Raw genomic sequence first — 20,662 nt, 5'->3', positions numbered from 1 at the left:
CCCAAATGCCTCTTGAGGCAAACCATATGTTGAAAGATTAGGACAAAAAAAAAAAAAGACTAATCTTCTTCAAAACTGTAAATATAATTCTTGAATCATTTCGTTACCGTAACTAGCACTGATCTTTGTTTTCGGGTCTCTGAAGAAATTCAGACCAGTCACTCACTAATCAGCACTCAAACCCCAGGTTAAAAGCTTCTGAAGAGCACGACGTTTCGGCAATTAAACCACACCTGCTAATCGATTGGTTTGCACGTCGCCATTGCCCCAAGTCGGCGAGATAAACACAATTCTCACATCTCTGTCACCGTCATGGCTACTAGTGCCTACCGTCTCTGAAGATTTAATTCAGATGCACATAGGCATAGCCACCGTAATAGGCACCATGTTCATGCCAAATCTAGCCAAGAGATCTCTTGACAGATACGGCTGCTTGCTCCGATATCCATCACGCCATTTGTTTAGTACCTTCCAAGTTAACTGAGCTCAATTAGTTAGCTGAACAGTGTAATTAAATTAACCATCAGCCCACCCAAGTTGCAGTTGTTAACCCATCCATCGCCCAAAGATTAAACATAGTACCGACATCAGATGCAGATGTTTCCACAAGCATCCACATCAAATACCATGGTGCCGGAGGGGGGGGGGGTCCTTCATTGCGATTGGCACAAATCGAGACTGCGAAAATTCATAGAAAATTTGTCTCCTGTTCAGGGTCGCCTTCTTGCCTGCTTGCTTGTTGTCCTAATTGCAGCAGCTCAGATCCAATCAGTGTTGATCAGTGTCCCTAGCAATTAGCTCCATGGCAGCCATGGAGGTGTGTCTGAACTCGATCTTGATTAGATTAGACTAATTGCTTGGGGGCATCACACCGGCAGCTGCACCGACAGGGCCATGTACGATTAATCGATGAAGCGGTTAGCTAGCTAACTGCCCTGTGCGAGGAGCCGGATTAATCAAATCCCATAATTAAATCCGTTTTCTTTTTCGGTCTCTGCTAATCAATCATCAGTCTGTGTTTCGGATTGCGAAATAAAGTATTCAGGGGCTCACATGGGCATTCATTGTTTCGATGTGTCATGTCTCCTCTGGCTCCTCCAATCCCTGAAAAAAATTTACTCCAGGAGTACTTCAAATCAAATCAAAGCAGCCGTTTTTATTATCATCATCATCCAAACAGAACAATCAGTTTTTCAGTGCAAATTCAGAAATCAGAATGAGCAGCGATCTCCGGCTACAGAATTTAGATTGTTGCTGAAGCGAAAATGACATGCCCTGAATTCACCAATCCTGTTGCTGAATTTTAGTAACTCACACGGTTGATCGATCTGTCAGGCTGTCAGCGTCGTGATCTAGCAAATGGTAAGTTGAGTTCTTTCGTCTGATCAGCTGTTTGATTGGTGGTGTGGCGTCGTTAGGGCCGCACAAATGAGGGGGATTTGACTGGGGGCAGCTAGAGAGTAGACGTCGCACGCCTGATCAAATCCTGGCTTAGAAGCACCTCACCAATTGAGACGTATCGTCCGAATAAAATGGACGAGAACCAGATGCCATTTTCTGTTACTTGTGGTCACCTCCATGCATGCATCAAATCTTTTTGTTTCTTGCGTCCCCAAAAAATATATCTTTTGTTGAGGAAAGAAAGTAATTATTTGAAGATTGTATGTTTTTTTAAAAAAAAAATCGGTAGAGGAGGGATTAGCTATATTTATGACGCCACATTTAGAAAACAATCATTTTTTAAATTGTAAATCATATGTATTTACAGTGTAATTCTTTTTTTCTTTAGAAAAGGCTCCAGGAGCCACGCTTTTCTTGAAAGCACAAATAATAATATTTACATAGTAAATTTCAAAGCTTCCACCGCAGTTTTCTATATAAGAGGATTAGAATAAAAGCAATTGATTACATGCTTGAAAAAAGAGAGAGATATATATATGAGTAACAGAAATATACTTAGTTGAAATAGAGATGCAACAATCATCATATAGTAAAAAAATGACAGAAACCAAGAAAAAAAATTCAACATCATATTTTTAGCAAAACTGATTTTTTTTTCTTAGAAGGGTGTGTAGTTGTGTATTGTTTTCATTAATTTTGTAACCACCAATGATATGGGCATGTTAGTTGCAAACTGGCGTCTAAAACAATTCTAGCTAAGCTAGTTCGAAGAATTAACACACACGCGAAACATTATTTATACAGATTTAGCTTTTATCTTTTCGTTTATGTTTACGCCCATAAGCTAAATTTTTAACTGTAACACTTAAATTTAAAATTAATTTTAGAGTTTTTTCAGTTTATTTATTAATATTTATTCATAGATTGTTAAAAATACATATAAAGTTTTATCAATGAATTATGTTTACTCGATTAAGAGGAAACTGGTGAGGCTTATTTTATGACGAAAGAGCGAGACGAAGCATGTTTAGGTCAACGAGTAGTAGCATGCCGCATCCTAATCGTAGGGTGACGAATCATGGATCAGCGGCTAGCCGATCGAGCACATTCCTGTGGCGTTAATCTATATACATCTATAGCTGGATTGATTTCCTATTGCAAAATGGAGCGATCGACTAGCACATGGTTAATTAAATAGTAACTAAAATATATGAAAAAAATATTAATATAACTTTAAAAGCAACTTTTTACAAAATTTTTTTTAATAAAACATATTATTTAGTAATTGAGGAAGTGTGCAAGTAAAAAAAACTAGTACCTCCGTTTTCTAATGTAAGATATTTGACTTTTTTGGTTGTAATACTTTACCATTTGTCTTATTTAAAAATTTAGTATAAATATATAAATATAAGACATGCTTAAAGTTTTTTATAATAAAGTAAGTCATAAGTAAAATAAATGATATTTTCATAATTTTTTAAATAAGACAAATGATCAAACATTATAAATAAAAAAAGTCAAACAAACTAGGGAGTATATATTAAAAGGAAAGGAGAGGTGCCACCGCACGTATCTGAGTATTAGGTTGTTCTCGGTGTAGGTTTCGTAAGAGTTATAACCTCAATGAATAACATATGATATACTTATATAGCCTAAATAGACAATATGACAAAAAAAAAAGTACGAACGGACAACGGATGTATTTCATCTAGATAAAACCTAAAACCTAGTATACAGATTTTTCTATTTCTTAGAGATAGAAGGAAACCAGCTATGACCAAACCGATTCATCATATGCCTTGGAAATAGAAATAAAACCCCACTATGTCCAAATCATTTCATAACAAAATTTAATAATTAAATGCTATGGTTAGCATATAAAATCGTGAAATAAAATTATGTATTGAAGGCATTATTTTATTCATGAACACAAACATCTTGAAATGACATGAAACTTTTGGAAAACGAGTAATAAAATTCTCCACTGAAAACGGCCTAGATAATTGCCCAACTTAGTACTTGGTTTATAAGAACAAAAATATATTATACAAAAATATGCCTTGAAAAAAATACAAATATAATATCATAAACTCATTATATTTTATAAACTTATTTTATATTAAATAGATCGTTAAATTTTTCAATTTTTGATTAAAGTTTACCAGGAATGTTAAATGTTTACGATGGAGGGAGTTGTAACCTTCCAATTCAATATTTATCTTGGTCGTAGTTAAATCCCAACAACTCTTTCACATGTACACAGTACTTCAATGCCCCACTAGTGACTGTGCACACGACAGTTTTACAGTATCTTGTAGTAGATCAACACAACACCAAACAATTTTACTGACATTACCTAAAAAAACAATTTTACTGAAACTGAGAAAGTGTATTCATTTACTGATGACAGCAGCGAATTGCAATGCAATGCAAGATGACCTTCTAAAAAATGTCTTGGAGATTACACTCCTCTGATGAGTGAGAGATTTAAATACAGCTCTGAAGATTGCACCTTTTGTCGATAAAAGCAATTGGTGCTTTGGCATGCTGTCAAGCAAAGAAATTCAGAGAGAGAGAGAGAGAGGAGAAGGCTTCAGACTGAAATGTTGCTAGCCGGCAAGATGTGTGGCAACTGAATCAGTGGTGCATTGATTTGGAGGCCGAAGAACAGAAGCACACACTGAGCTGCAGCCAGCCAGCCAGCAGCAGCTTCAAATCTTCAGAAGTTCAGAGTTCATTCATCTGGTCGTCAGGGTCAAAACTCCAAAAGCCGATCGAGCAGGCAGGCAAATGATGACGCATTTTGGATGAGCAGAGCAGAGCAGCTCCAGCTTTCCACTTTACTCCATCCTTTTGGATGCCAATTGGTAGGAGTAGTATACTACTACTGGCTGCTGCTGCTGCTGCTGCTCGTCGCCTTTGGGGAGTTGCAGTTATGAACATGCTCACCCTGCTGATCGAGATGCAAGCACGCACGAAGAACAGGGAGGTGCATGCAGCCATGAGCCATTCGATGCAAAAGGCTCATGATGCAAAAATGCACTGCAATTGGTCACTTTGCCCATGCACTTTTTAAGTGTCTCTCTGCTTTCTGATGATCAAGTTTGGTATGGCCATGGAACTGCATTGATGGCACTCGAAGAGTAGTAGCAGCAGCAGCAGATGGAACTTCTCATGGAAGTGAATTGAAGCATAGTGTCACAGTGTCACATTTTAGTTCTTTCTCCCTTTTTTTTACCATCATACCGCTCCTGGTGTGTAGAACTGCTGCTTCCATCCATCCTATGGAGCAGTAATTTCCATGGTGTGGTGTTCTTGTTCGATGTTTCAGTGGCAGCGTGGGGATTCTGAAAGAGACCGGTCATTTTTTCCCCAGGAGGCACACAAAGGTGAGATTGTACTAGCACTCCAGTAGTGAAACAAAATGGCGAGTTTGCAGTTGTTTGAACAGATGTTTCTGGCGACAAGGAAGGAGGAGGAACAAAAGTAGCACATGCATTGCAAACAGTATTATGTCTGCAGAAAATTTCAGATATCTCCTCCTCCGACTCCCTTTTTACCTGCATGCATCAGGAATTTTGCACCAGCCTTTCCCTGCTGGCTGTTGCCACCCAAGTGCTATGCTAGATACAGTAGCGAAAGCCTCCCTCCCTTTAAGACAAGTTTTACGCAGCACAGTTCAGAGAGAGAGAGAGTGATGTAGAGACTATAGTTCAGAGAGAGAAAGATGAGTAAAAAAAACCCCTCCACTTAAAATAAATCTATTTTTCAGTTCCTGATACCGTATTTGATCCTTCGTCGTATTTATTTTTTTATTAATATTTTTATTGTTAGTAAATGATAAAATATAAATAGTACTTTATATTTGACTAATCTTTTTAGTTTTTAAATAAAACAAATTATCAAATACTAAACGCACTAAAAAATAAATTCTAAGAGATGGTATAAAAAAGAGAAATTTATAAACGTACTATTATAGTTTGTAAAGTTAGTTATATGTTATAGGTATTTCAATGATACATGGGGTCTGTATGAGTCAATGACATGTAAATGAAGATGATATATCTTTAATTTTATAAATTATAATAATATTTATATAACTTTTTTTTAAAAAAAAGAGAGGAGAGATAAACTGAAAGAGAGAGGAGGAGGAGAGGAAGGAGGTGAGAGAAGGCAAGTACTCAGAGAGCGGGAGGGAGGGAGGGGAAGGCCACTTTATTGCCTTTTTCATGTTGCACGCTATCATTTCGAGATCAAGACGCTGCTGCCCTCCCAAAGAATAAAATACTCCTCCCCCTCCTCCCCTCCCCCACACCCTCCTCTCTCTACTACCTCCACACCAACAACACATCAACTCATCAACCAGACGACGAGCAATCGAGAGAGAGAGAGAGAGAGCAAGAGCAAGAAGAAGAGGGGCGGCGGCGAGCCGGCGACCGGCGAGGGTGGGTGGAATTGCTTGCTGTTTGTTATGAGGTGTTGGATTAGATGAGAGGAATGCCCTTTGGTGGTAGCGCTCGAGAGGGGCACGCGGGGACACTACACATACTGCAGGGGGGGCTTGGCCTCGCCGCCGCCAAGGTCGTCTCCGGCGCCGGCGCCGGTGGGTTTTGGGAGCCAAGGTCGGTGCTTGACCACCGCCACAGCCCCAGCCCCAGCCCGCCCACCTCGGCTTCCACGCTGTCGTCGCCGCTCGGCGCCGCCGCCGACGTGGCGGCCCTCGCCGGCGCTAACGCCAAGAACGTCTCCCCGCCGCCGGTGGGATGGCCGGGGGCGGGGGGAGGAGGAGGAGGAGGAGCTGCTGGGGAGGAGGTGGCCAACGCGGGGGGGAAGGAGGAGTGGGTGCACCAGCTCACGCCGCTTGATATGGGGCTTGGCGCCGGGGAAGGGTGGGATGCCGCCGGCGCCGTGCTGTCTGATGCGGCGGCGCCGTCGGGGCTGGCGCCGGACAATACCTTCCTTCGCTGGATCATTGGCGGCGAGGACGCGTCCGCGGCGATGGCGGGCGTCATGGACCCGCCGGTTCTTGAGCTCGACCATGGCGGCGCCGCGCCCATGCTGTCCCCGCCCGCCGCCGCGTTCGGGCACAACCTGTCGTCGTTCGCGCCGGCCATGGAGGACACGAAGCCGGTGGTGTCGTTCGGCGCGCATCCGCCGAACAACTTCCTGCTCCACCACCACCAGCAGCACCACCCGCAGCCGCACGCGGCGTTCTTCGGCGCCCACCCGTCGTTCGACTCGGCGCCGCCGCCTTCCAAGCGGCACCACCCGATGGCCGGCGCGCCGGCGCCGAAGCTGCCTCAGTTCCCGTGCCCCCTCGGCCCGGCGGGCGGGTTCGTACCCGCCCTGAAGCCGAAGGCGGAGGCGGCGAACGACGAGGCGGCCGCCGCGGTGGAACAGCTAGCCGAGGCGGCGAAGCTGGCCGAGGCCGGCGACGCTTTCGGCGCCCGCGAGATATTGGCGCGGCTCAATTACCGGCTCCCCGCCGCCCCGGCGGCCGGGACGCCACTGCTCCGCTCTGCCTTCTACTTCAAGGAGGCTTTGCGCCTAGCGCTATCCCCCACCGGCGACGCCCCCGCGTCGTCGGCGTCGACGCCGTACGACGTGGTGGTCAAGCTCGGCGCGTACAAGGCCTTCTCGGAGGTCTCCCCGGTGCTCCAGTTCGCGCACCTCACCTGCGTCCAGGCGGTGCTCGACGAGCTGACCGGCGCGGGGTGCATCCACGTGCTCGACTTCGACATCGGCATGGGCGAGCAGTGGGCGTCGCTGATGCAAGAGCTCGCCCAGCGCCGCCCGGCCACGGCGCTCAAGGTGACCGCATTGGTGTCGCCGTCGTCGCACCACCCGCTCGAGCTGCAGCTCATCCACGAGAACCTCTCCAGCTTCGCCGCGGAGCTCGGCGTCTTCTTCCAGTTCACCGTCTTCAACATCGACACCCTCGACCCGGCCGAGCTCCTCGCCATCGCCAGCGGCGGCGACGCCATCGCCGTCCACCTCCCCGTCGGCTCCGCCCACGCCGCCACAATGCCCGCCGTGCTCCGCCTCGTGAAGCGCCTCGGCGCCAAGGTCGTCGTCTCCGTCGACCGCGGCTGCGACCGCTCCGACCTCTCCTTCGCCGCCCACCTGTTCCAGTCGCTCCAGTCCGCCTTCATCCTCCTCGAGTCCATCGACGCCTTCGGGACAGACCCTGACACGGCCAGCAAGATCGAGCGGTACCTGCTCCAGCCAGCCATCGAGCAGTCCGTGCTGGGCCGCCACCGCGCCGCCATGGACAAGGTCGCGCCGTGGCGCAGCGTCTTCACGTCGGCCGGCTTCGTCCCCGTGCAGGCCACCACCTTCGCGGAGTCGCAGGCCGAGTCGCTCCTCAACAAGGTGCACGTCAGGGGGTTCCGCGTCGAGAAGCGCGCCGGCTCTCTCTGCCTCTACTGGCAGCGCGGCGAGCTCGTGTCAGTCTCAGCATGGAGGTGCTAAACCTTCACCGTCGCCGTCGCCGCCGCCGCCGCCGGCGAGCAACAAAGCCGTGGAGCCGACGTATCAAGGAGCCGCGGATTAGTTAGGGACTAATGATCCTACTCTTCCAAGTGAAAGTGAAGTGTTTCTTTTCTTTTTCTCTCTCTTTTTTTTACCCTTTAATTTGTGTTGTAAAATGATCTGAGCTGATCACTACTCGCTGCTGCATTAGTGTCCTAATTAAGATTGAGCAAGTAAGTACGTACGTCGTGTCACCTTGCAGATGGCTGCATGCTCTGCTCCTCTGCTCTGCATGCCCATCGTCATGTCGCAATGGTGTTGTACTGGTACAGTAGCTGCTGCATTTCTACTGCTCCTTCACCGTCACCTGTGTTACTACTACTCGATTCCCGTGAAGAAAAAAAAAAGAAGAAAAACCAATGGCTATGGCTTAATTTGTTCTTCCATTTTACTACTTGCTAATTGCTATTGCTAGTACAGTACACGTGTGCAATGGAACAGAGCCTGTTTTGATTTGGAACACCACTAACGTGATGTCACCAACTTGATCATGTTTATATATATCTCTTGTTTTGAATTCCTACGTGTACAATCTAAAGCTGAAAATTCGATCGGGAGATGGAACATGTAGTACACCTGGCTCTTCTATCAGGTGTGTCGAATAGAAGCATCTTGGAACGCGGAAATTTTGGGCTCTTTCGAATGAGGAATTTATAGTAATATTTTCATAGGTAACAATATGTTTTTTCTACAATTTTCATAAAATGCCTCCAAATCGAATAAGTCCCCGCGTTGCAGGTAATAGTAGTTCAGTTTTTGCCAAATTCCCATAAAATTTTTCCATCTAAATGATTCTAAGATCTAAAACAACATAATTTTGACCAATGGCTCACACTTGGTTCAGGGCTCCTTCATAACATATGATTTTTTTGAACGAGAACACGGTACAACGCACGCACGCTCTCCCGGACCTCAAGTGCCACTAAGGCCTTTTGTAACCATTAGGCTACGGATCCTTTCGCTTTTTTTTTCAAGATTTTATTCACATAAACCAATACAATTCCAACGAAATTCCTTTGTTCTGAATAAGATCCTAATAATTTCCGCAGGGAATTTCGCGGAAGTTTCACAAAACCCTCTACAATTCCCCTAAAATTCATGAAAGAGAATTCCGCGGAAACAGAATACACGTTTATGCTTAGGCACCTGGAAAGGCAGCAACAAGCAGGATTAGACGAGAATTGTGCGTGGTTAGCAGCACAGTGGCAGCCAGCAGCCTCTGGAGTTAGCAGTCGCGAGGTAGAAGAAACAAGGATTGGGAATAAAGCGGCCATGGGCGACCCAAGCAAGCATAAAGGCGTCAGGCAAAAATGTTTTTATTTTATTTTTAATTTTGGCTCCTCTTTCTCTCTGTCTGTCTCAGTGGGATTCTGATCTGCACTTCGCCCAGCAGCAAAGAAGGGTCTACTTAGACTTGGCTAACCAAAGCGCTAACAATTTTTAGGTTAGTTGCCTTAGCTAGCTGTTCATCATGCATCATGGCCTCATTCATGGCTTCTTCAGCAATTCAGCTTCCATCTACTCTAAATTCTATATATACCCTGTCTACCTATGCACTTATTAGTGTAGTGGTAGTATCATTTATCTATCAATATGTTCTGGTATCTGTCACTTCTTGTTCTGCATAGTATAATACAGTGTTGTCCATGCTTCATAGATGTGTACTGTGTATTAGTATACTCTACTAAGAGTAGCATATGTAAAAAATAATAATCAGAGGTTAGCCATGCAGTGCAGGCATTGTGTGCTGTTACTGTTGTCTGGGGCTCATGGTAGTGGCTTCATTGTTACTCAAACGACATTAATTAAAAGCATACTTAAAAACATTGGCTCCTTTACTGTTAATACTGTTTATTGTTTGTTAATCAATGCAGCTGAAGCACACCACCATCCATCCTGTTTACTGTTAATGCTTTATGCTCCTGCCTTGCACCTCCAATTCTGCTCACACTGGACCACAGGGGGGAGTGATGAACTGATGATTTGTCAATCTGAAAATTCAGCTTGGACACATGACAGCCTAACTAATTAAGCTCTAAATCTGCTCCTTACAAACTGGAAGAAGAAGAAGAACAAACTCCTGTCAGAATATGTTTGTCCAAAAGCTTCAGATAAGAACATTGGGCAATGCCAAGTACTGTTGCTCATTGAAGAACATAGGGTGATGGGGTGCCACAAACGCGTTTTCTTTGGTGTTTTTTTTTCACCTCTTATCTCATGGCAGAATTCTTCGCTGCAACATGAACCGAATCCTGCTTGTTCTCCAGTCCAGCCATCCTGCTTGCCTGTGCTGGAGATGCAAAGAAGAGGGGGCAATCATGGTGTAAAGCCTGAGTGCTTTACCGAAATGGCGGCAAAGCATCTTTAGCTGAGCCCTCTGGTGCTAAGCTGATTAGGGTACCGAATTCGTTCGTCCACGTTTGTGCCGGCCTCAGGTTAACGATGAGGAATAAAACATCCTCTCCAATTAGTCTCTGCCGATCGAGAATATTGTAACTTGTAGCAAGATATAGATGGGCATCACTGAGTGAGTCATTGAGTGAGTGACTGGAAATCGCCTCATGGTTTTACAGGAGCAACGTGTTTTCAAACGGAAATTGCTATGCTTACGACTTAACCATCCGACTTACGTACGATCTAATTGATCAAATGCTAAATTACTACTCACTTGACCCTCTTGCCTAATTAATGGTTACAGTGTTTCAGTCGTACACAGATAGTATAATTGGGTCGAGAGCGTTTTCAAACGTATGGATGCAAATCCATGTTATAATATCTGAAAATAGCCTGCAAAAACCATTATAGGTGGTTTTGATCAATATTGTTTCTGCTAAGATGAACTATAATAAGTTTCATCGATGGTAATTTACATCAACAAAACAGGTATAATAGTTTTTATATTAGTGAAAATCATCATCATTTCCAATAAAAACCACTGTCGAGCGTGTTATTCGTTTGATTTTGAAAAATCAACGATGAGATGTTGTTTATCTTAGGGCTCATTTGGAGCGCATGATTCTCAAAACACAGGAAAAAAACATGATTAGAGTATCCTATAAACCCAAATCCTATGAGTTGAAAAAATACATAAAAACTACAGGAATAACCGTTTCTATGAAACACATGAAAAACACAATAATTAGAAGAGACATAGACATAAAGAAAATTTTCCAAGAGTTTAACTCATGTTAAAGATCCCCAAAATTCATATTTTTAAGGCATTCCGAAGAAATTTCAAAGGAGTTTGGACAAAAGGAACATCTCGTCCAAACTGTCTTAGGACAGTTTAGCAAGCACCACAGATTGGTAGTGAGGCAGACGATCAAGCTAGCAGGGGATTGATTGAGAGTCCACCAAGAGAGCATGGAGCCGGAACATGTGGGCCATCTCCCAAAAAAATAAAAAAATTTACACATAGAATCCCTGCATTGTCTCTCGCAGTCACTGCTCTCTCAGCCCATCACACAGCCTCACAGTCACAGCCACAGGCCGCCGGGCCCCACTCTTTCCATGCACTGAACCTGTTGACCACACACACCTGTCTCACTGGGCCCTGGGCCCCACCCTCACGCTGCCAGCATCGGTCAGTGAGGGACTTGTCGATCCGATGATCCAATCCGTGTCGGGCGCTGTGGCGCCACCAACTGGCGTCTGGGCCCCACCCCGCTCCGCGACAGATGGACGGCCCTGATGGCCTCGTCTAGGCCTTGCCTTTTCCACCGTAGTTTCAAAACGCGACCATGGTAGCCACGGTGTTATCGCCCTTCCAAAGGCTATTCAATTGTTTAGGGGGAAACCAATTATGCATAACGCGTCAATGCTAAGAAAACTATGATATTATTACTCTCCCTAGTTTTCGTAGTTTTTAATCAAATTATAAAACTCTGACTATCAATGATTTTTAAAATACATAGTTTAAAAATATAGGGATAACACAACACGTATAAATGAGTCGTGGAGTATTAAAGTTTTTTTATTTTTTAATATATTTTAAATATAGATTTGGATGACCATATCGTTGTCCATAACGACAAGAATTTTTAAACTGGGGAATAAAAAAACTTAACAATTCTAAAATTCAGTTAAAATTTCAAATTTTGGTAACGCTAAAAAGATTCAAACTTATATAATTCAAGTTGGTAGAATTCTTTTCGAATAAGTGTTAACCACGGTTTGTTGACAAAATTGACATGTAATGTCAATTGGTGACCGGGTGTATTTGCAAACCTTTCTTGCCACTTGATCAGTTAAATTCAAATTGATAGATTTGTTTGAATTTTACCTGTTTTTTACCTATAATCAGCGGTAACCACGGTTTATGTATGAATCTGATAAGATAGTGGTAATTGGCGACTGGTTGTATTTGTAAACCCTGCTTGCCACTTGATTACTTAAAACCTTTTTAAGTATACATTGCTTGCTTATGCTCGATTGCTAAAGCATGTGCTCCATAATTTGGCGTTTGCCATGGCTAGATCTGGTTTGATTTGCCCTGTTTTTTTAACACCCAAATTAAAAAATTACCAGTCTAAACAAATAGTATTTTGTTTGTTTAAAGGCTAAACATATACTAGTACTTTGGCTGGCAGAAGTGCCTGATGCATGCCATTGATGAACTGTGCATAAACAAATCTTGTACTACCAACTTAGCTTGTAGCCACCACCAACAGGCAGCCTCCCATTACACAATGCTCCTGCTACTACTACTACACATGCTCTCCCCCAAAGTCCCAAACCCTAAGGCACAGCCACACCGAACTCCCATGTGTAGCGTGCCATTGTGTCGACTTGTTGCCAAACAACTACACAGGAATGCATGTGGCTTGCATCACTCTACTCATGGCATGTTGCTTCTTGGCCTCGCCGTTTTTTGTCCTGTGTTGATCTTGATCATTACCTTTCCTAGTTACCACCTTGCAAACTCCCCAACTGCTGCAGCAATGAACAAATCTTTTGTAGTAGCATCATGCTAAGTTGCTAAACCGAAAACCCTCATGACACAGTCAGTCACATGCCTGTGTACAATGCAGTAGAAGGAGCCAATGCTTGCCTGCTTCTATCCGTTAACGGAGATGGAGCTTACTTGGATGAGCTACCAATTTGAGCCACACCGTTTGTCCTTTCCCATACTGCAATGCAACTGTGACTATGGTTGTTGCTCGAGCACGGCAGCTGGTCTCGTGAAGAGGTGGGGGGACACTGAACTGAACTGGACTGGACTTCACTTGTGATGTATCAGGACAGGCACATCAAGAACAGCAGCAGCATTGGATGGGTACACCACTTTAACCTGGGACGCAGCTTCAGAATGGCCATGACACCGAATGCACAAACAAACCGGATATATGTTGAGATGGGATCACTGGAGAGCCACAGTGTGCAAGCAGCAGCAATGGCAGCAATAGGTCAGGTTAACATCATAGCCAGCAACCAGCCTCCCACTGTAACAAAGGCAACCCCACCGTGTGCCACTGACGGGTGGGCCAGCGACGGCGACGCCCGGCGATGTACGAGTGCCCGTGACACACGGGACGGCGATGCAGACCGGCCGGCAGTGTACATCCATCAAAACCATCTGTCCCGGCCATGCTCCCAGTCCCATTCTGGATTGCACTGTGACTGCCACACAAAACACAGCAGGGACCGCGTGCTTGTCATCACTCACCGGCCGAGCTTGTTGCAGCACTGCCTATGCGGCTATGCCACTGTTTCCTCTTTCATCAACTGGCCGGCCAGTGGCCACACTGGAGTACTGGACCTGCAGGAGCAAACTGGCAAGAAACCTGCATAGTAGTTACAGAGATGTTAAGCTTGCTGTCTTGCTGATACATTCAGAAAAATGGTACCACAGTTTCAAACTTCAAAGTAAGTGAGGCCAAGATTCAGTCTCAGGCACAGTGCATCTTTCCCAAGACGTATCTGTACTGAAAAATGTACCATTTCTGACGAGGTATTTTGTGAATCATTCCTCAGCCATCCAAATTGCTTGCAATACAAAAATAGGCTAAAATGTGATTTATGCCGGCGAGCTGCAAAGCACCCAGGACAAGAGTTCGCTTTATTCCACCTCCAACATCTGCACATTTTAGTCGTAGCTTGGTTTCACACCTCCAACCGTTAAAGTACCACGAATCAATCACAGAAAGGAGGTGCACTGTAGGTTTAAGTAAGCAGGACTTGAAAGTTCAAAACCAGGGAGGGAATCAGAAGCCAGTAGACACAAAGGCCTCCAGATCTCATTCAGACAGGTTCAGATTTCATTGCGGAAGCCAATTAGGAAATGCAAGCATAGTGGCCAGTGAGTAGTAGTAGCACATTGTGGGCTCGAAGTACCCCCTCCCTTGGAAAGAGCTAAAGATACGCAACTTTTAAGAGCCAAAAGGAAAAGAAAAGGCAGTGAGAGATGAAGCAAAGAGATGGATGTGTCAAGGTGAAGCTGCCTTGGAGAGTGGGATTCGGTGCCAACTACAAGGTTGATGCATGGGGTCACAGTGTCGCACCATGCATTGGCCAGCCTTTGTATCCTCCTTTTCTCTAAAATAGAGTTTCTGATGAGAAAAGGATAGTATAGGGCTGTTAAGCCCTCACTGTAGCTAGTAATAGGCTAATAGCCTAGCAATATCCGTACGTGCAATGCCTACGAATTGAATTTGCAGAAAAGGAAAAGCAGTAAAGGCGGTAAGCAAGAAAGAAAGATAATCTTTTTTGTCTACTTTTGATCAAAAGGAAAGAAAGAATGAGCAGAATGATGCATGTATCTTCGTATTTTTCCTACAGCTTATTTCCAGGGCACTTCTTACTCTGCTCGGGGTAACTTCAGGACTGTGAGGTTGAACAATGGAAATTGTTATTACCTCTCCAATAAAGAAAAGGCAGAAATATCTAATCAACGTTGGCTGTATTGCAATTCCCCTTGCCCAACTCCTACTCTGCCTGTTTAAATCAGTAATGGAGGAAGTTACTTATAGTTAAGTTTGTCGATGTGGTGAAAATAGAGAAGACGTTCATTTGTCAGAAAGTTCAGCATCAGTTTCACAGAACTTATGTTAAGCTAAGAGTAGCATAACATTATTAGCCAATTGCCTGGCTCCTAAATGGAAGTCAAGTCACAGTATTATACAAGACATCAGGAATCAGTTCCTTGATGGTGATGGGATTGTGCTCTCAACCAATGTCATCCATCTGAAGTAATAGTCATGGACATGGCATAAATAATGACAACACGGTTCAATGGTTGTCTGGTTGATATTATTAGGTCAACTGCAGATGCTATATTTATGCTGAAAATTTGCATCCACTCAAAGTTATTTTCAGAAATACACTAGCAAAGATATGCCAAATAGATGTCCGTAAATTCTAGCTCAAGTTGGTGACAGGATTATCAATACATCAGGAAACAAATATTAAAATAGTCGGTTACCTTGGTTATATTCATACCGCAATTCAATCCAAACTGTGCGGATAACTTATGTTTCTCCCCTCAGCCAACAAATATTAGATGTATGATCTGCATAAACTTTATCACATGCTGATTAAACTTGAATATACCTTAGAAAGCTCTGTTGAGGGAAAACAAGCAGAACCTTCACTAATGCCACAAAATCAATGCAAAGAAACTTGTATGTGCAAAAAAAGAACTAGGAAACAACGTGGCAAAATCATCAACGCATAAGGGAATCAAAGATATTGCTCTCAAACCCTTCCTTGCTAAGAGACTTCTGTGCCAGCAAAAGCTCATGAAGTAAGCTTTCTCCAGAATATAATGTCCGTATCAAACATGCAAATTTTGTTTCTAATACTAAATGCACAATGCCACTTGCCTATCACTTAATTGACAAATGAATTGACATTACAATAATATCAAATAAAAAAAATCTGTAAAGCAGGAATTTATCACTAGAAATTCGCTAATGCGTCAATACCGAACCACATGTCTGCCGTAAGGCATCTGATCAATGAAAAAGAAGATGAAAGCAGATGCTCTTTTATCTTCCTGAAGAAGGTTCTTGTGCAAAATGTAATTTATTGAGAACCTTTGACACATACTTTTCATGTTGGCTAAAGTATGCTAAAATGTACCTGGAATGTTTATCATGTTAATGAACCAGTCGTGCAGAATGAGGCTACATCTAGACTGTGAGTCCCCGGTCATCCCATGGTTTACTGCACAGTGACATGTATATCCTTCAGGGGCAGATCATGAACATTCCAGACCAGAGTGAAAAGATAAATATAAACAGGTGTAAGAACAGATAAATGACAAAAAAATAATCATCACCATAATTTTCTATGCACGGTAGTAAACATATGTAACAGTGACGGATATAGTCCATCACCCTACCTGATAAAAATAGAAGCAACCCAATAAATCACGAGAAGATGTACAGGCTGTGCAAGAGTTGCAGTGTAAACATTAAAACCAAACTAGACAGACCAAAAAAATTTAACCCCATGGAAGTAAAATACATGATATACCTAGGTTGCTTAATTTTCTCTCCCTCACAATAAATGCATCTAAGCGAGCAGAGACGTGCATAAACTAGTATATTGTGGTGAACTAAACAGATTCAGGCATTGCCCTGAGATTCTGTTTTTACGAAATGGAATGACTAGCATTGCAGTAAGAAAAAGGCAGACATAAGTCTGTAACTATATAATTAAAAACTTGTGAAATATTCGAACTACAGAACACAGAAAATTAATAGAGAAGCATTGCCTGTCCTTGTTTATGACTGAGAAAAACTAACTAATTTAACAGCAACCTATCAATTTCCCCTGGAAATTTTAAGTGTCTTAATTCTTAAAATAGGGATGTATGTCGTATAGGCTACCTAATAACATGAGTACTGCAGCATGTTACATTGCATAAAAATAAATTAAGTAGTAGGCCATCCATAGGTATGCATGACACAGACTCTAGATTATATAGCTATTCCAGTTGTGTACTATTAAATGCAAACTCCTTCAGACCAAAACCTGATGATAGGACCCTTAAAGACATCATCTATATGTTTGTCAACAGTTATCTCCAGGTATTCAGGAAAAATATGTTTGTAATTTTTACAGTATATCATGCTCTTCAAATACATTTGCTTGGAAGTAATAAGTTCGGCTTGTTAAATAGAAGTGGTTGTTGGATAGCCATTTCTGTTTTTTAGCTTTCTTTGGCTGTACGTTGGTTCATATGGAACCCTTGGAAACATTTCTTTGTCGACTTTATTCTTCATAGTACATTTCAGTAGAGCTCTTGTCTACTGTTCTTGTAAAAATAAAAACATGTAGCAAAGCTGATATTTGACAAAACTATAAAAAAAATTGTGCCTCAAGACTTAACTGCATAGATATACACACAATACCATAATCGCAAGGCATACTTATGCTTTTCAGTTTTTTAGTAAGGCCAATCACCACAGAACACAACCATTTGCAAAGGCAAAGTAATGCTACAGTTAAATCTGATACTCATTCCCATCTTTTCGCTTATATGCCAAAATTTGAGTTTTCAACCTTAAATTTGGAGTTGATTTTGGGGTTTTTTTTACTGAAGTTTATTTTTCAGCATTGGCTTTTAGATCACTAAGAATACGTATATAAAAGTTTTATTCACAAATGATTTTTCGTTTGCAAATATGTCGTTTGGCTTTTTGCATGAAAAAGCCAAACAACCACCCCCTGAATTGAGAGATAATCCAAATTGGATATGGATACAATGAGGTCAAGAGAGCTGCAAAGATTTCATAAACAGACTTACAGGCAAAATATATGTGGAGTGCAACAGATTGCGTTCGCTCAAAAAGGTCCACAATATGACAATAAGTTTCCTACGTTCAGTATAGCACTTACCATAACCAACAAACATCACTGAAGCTTCAATATGTATATTCTATGGAAAGTGCAGCTAAAACATGGAACATCATTTAGGTTGGCATCAAAATTCTGAAGAGGACATGTAAAATCAGAAACCTACTAAAAGTTTATGAAAATACAAACCATGTCATAGACTGCTGAAATTGGAAAGCAGGATATCATCTGTACAGTCTACAATCAGACAAAGTGGATGGCTCTGCTAATTTCTAAAATAGACTAAATATCTCAGAGCAGCCATGCAAAAGAAATTCCATCTTACCTAAGCTTATTTGCCTTAATGTGTTATGTAAGGGTCAGCAGTAAATGAAGGAGCAAATGCATGCAATACAATTCTAACATAAATGTTTTACTGTATGCTGTTGTTTGCTGCACGTACATATTTTTTGTGGGGATTAAGCTCAATTGTGCTGGCAAAGTCTCCTACTATAGCAAGCCAACACTTTCGAATAAACTTCCACTTGTTATTTCACACAAGATCGTTCATAATTCCAACATCTAGGGGAAGATCTATTATACTATACTATTACAAGACAGCTCAAAAAGAAGCCATCATGTTCGCTTTGAAAGCTAGAAATTCTTAGATAATAGAAAAAAGATAGATATTTTAACCGTTAGAACATCGCGGATCTAAATTATAGCAGTATAGATTGATTGTTATATTTGTAAACAAAATAAAATTGTATATAAAAAACAAAAGCTAAAACTCGTAGATCAAATCTAGTTCTGTTTCTAAAATATGTTGTATGAAAACTACAATTGTATGCATGGAAACAGGAAGTAGAGTTGTATATGAAATATAGTTCTATTTTTAGTGTCATATAGAATCATAATTGTATTATAGAATAGAAGGTAAGAGTTGTATATCAAATCCAATTCTACTTTTATCTTGCTCCACACAAAATTTGTGCGGCGAAATCCGCTTGTTTATCCGAAAGCGTACAGATTGAAAAATGCTGAAAACATAATTTATTTTGCTTATAAATGGTAATCATCTCATAGGCTCTCCAAAGTTAAATTCATAAGCACATCAGGAACATGATAAATGAATCTGACGATCTTGTCGCTTAGATACAGAATTGCATAACGATCATCATTAAACTTAGTAAGTTGATTACAAACTATAAGACTTACGAGTACACGGGATGAAATATGAAATGTTACCTATGAAAAGCCGAGGATAACCATCCTTTTCGCTTGAAAGAGGTTGCTTAGATTTCACCCACCTTCTAAAACGTACTCTTCCTCATAGCTATCCCTGATTTCACAACCACGTCCTTAGCCATCAAGCTCTGCCATTTTTTTTCGCCACAACCTCCATCGCCTCATCCTCTCTCTCACCAGCTGAATCGGGAAATGCAGCTTCTGCTGTTGTGCATCATCCCAAAGGCTTTTCTCCAATTCTCTGCACCTTCACCGTGGGGAAATCCCGGCCTGGGCATTCTACTGACTCTCCAAGCCACCATTAGCTGCGCCCATGATCGGAGTCTCATCGGAATCGTTTTTCCTCAGCGACTCACCCTACCTTCTTACCGGGGATGGCCGGCGCGACGCACACTCCATCACCGCCCGCCCCATCAGCCCGGGGGCTCGCCTCTCCATCGAGATGGAGCCACCCAGCCGCAGGCCTACTCGTCGCCTGAGGCGCGCCTCCTCGTATTCGTAGATCCGCGCGAACTCCCCCCACTGGCCGCGGCGAGGAGCCCGTCGACGGAGACGAGGGCGAGACCGCCCCGACACCGATCCCTCGCCGCGCGCGCCAAGACGAGCAGCACCTCCGGCATCGCCGGCGCCAATCCACCCACCCATCCATCCATCTGACCGAGAAACAAAACCCAAAATCCAAACCAAACCGATCAAAATTCACCGCCACAAATCGGATCATACATACATGGATGGCGAATCCGATCGAAACCGCCAATATTTGGGCGGCGGATTTGGGGTTTCGCGCCAGCTCCGAAGCGCAAATCGATAGGAATCGTCGAGAAATTCCTGGGGTTTTTGTTCGTGTCGTAGTACTACACACCTCACTGGCTCGCTGCCTAAAATGGAAGAAACGGAAGCCGGATTCTGGAAAGAAAAAAAAAAGAAAATTTAGGACTTGGGCCTGAGTGAAGTTGGGCCTTGGAGCCCAAGAAATTGAGGCCCAATATACGTGAATCTAGTTGGGCTGGTGGGCTCGGCCCATGATCTGAAGGCCCATATCATTGAAGAACACTGCCATCCTGGTCCACGAATTATATGGTTTTGAGCTAATGTGAGCAGATATTTCTTTTGAAACTAAATTGCTTCTTCCCATCTCATCTGCCATCACTAGCAAACGTGTAACCAGATAGATAGATCTCCAAATACTTGAAAAGATTCATAGCAAAAGATTGGGTCTGTCTATTAAGTAGGTGACTGATTTTAGAATTTGTCGGTCGATTCATTCCGTGCCGTCAGATATGCATCTGATGCACCCCACGTGCACGGATGACTAGCAAAACTGTGAACACTGACTCGCCTGTCTCACATTATATATATATAGGCCTTGACGTTTTGGACTGCATCTACTCTATTTGGGCTTTTCAATCTGGGCCGAATGGACCAATGATTATGTTAATAGATTTGGATATATTATTGGGTTGGTTTGTTGTTTGACTTGGTATTGCATCTTTTGAATGTCTGTATTTAATTTTTTGTGCTCAAAATTCCGTTGTATTAGGTTGCTTCAATTATTATATTTTTTTAGGTTGGACTGTATGTGTGCTACAGATGTCTTCTGCATTTTTGCATGTTTCTGGGCTTAATGTGTGAGCCATGTTTGTTTTTCATTTGCTTCTCAAGCAACGGAAGTAAACACTACGTGAGTCTGTAGACATACTAA

General features: G+C 42.8%; 1 protein-coding gene and 1 long non-coding RNA gene across 5 annotated transcripts; one reads left to right on the top strand and one right to left on the bottom strand.

Moving 5' to 3' along the window:
- The first annotated feature begins 5,683 nt into the window (after positions 1-5,683).
- LOC102713581 (scarecrow-like protein 6) lies at positions 5,684-8,425 on the top strand. The gene has a single exon (XM_040527945.1). It carries the CDS (start codon positions 5,890-5,892, stop codon positions 7,870-7,872), a length of 1,983 nt encoding a protein of 660 aa, XP_040383879.1. The 5' UTR covers positions 5,684-5,889; the 3' UTR covers positions 7,873-8,425.
- Positions 8,426-12,322: 3,897 nt separating this feature from the next.
- LOC102702881 lies at positions 12,323-19,821 on the bottom strand. Of its 4 annotated transcripts, none has more exons than XR_005812605.1 (5): positions 18,961-19,821; positions 16,012-16,095; positions 15,353-15,439; positions 13,870-14,865; positions 12,324-13,715 (listed from the first exon to the last, which is right to left on the bottom strand). It is a non-coding gene; the product is annotated as an uncharacterized LOC102702881 (long non-coding RNA). The 4 variants fall into 4 exon arrangements; XR_005812604.1 differs by having other exon boundaries at positions 12,330-14,008; positions 14,787-14,865; XR_005812603.1 differs by having other exon boundaries at positions 12,323-14,865.
- Between the last annotated feature and the right edge of the window lie 841 nt (positions 19,822-20,662).

This window comes from Oryza brachyantha, chromosome 10, assembly GCF_000231095.2.
Source record: "Oryza brachyantha chromosome 10, ObraRS2, whole genome shotgun sequence".
In the NCBI taxonomy this organism is placed as follows: domain Eukaryota; kingdom Viridiplantae; phylum Streptophyta; class Magnoliopsida; order Poales; family Poaceae; genus Oryza; species Oryza brachyantha.
The sequence above is the reverse complement of the archived record's forward strand: the minus strand, read 5'-3'. Positions and strand labels throughout refer to the sequence as shown.

Bases quoted from the DNA above. Each gene is read 5' to 3' on its own strand.
- LOC102713581 (XM_040527945.1), top strand. From the start codon at position 5,890: ATGAGAGGAATGCCCTTTGGTGGTAGCGCTCGAGAGGGGCACGCGGGG.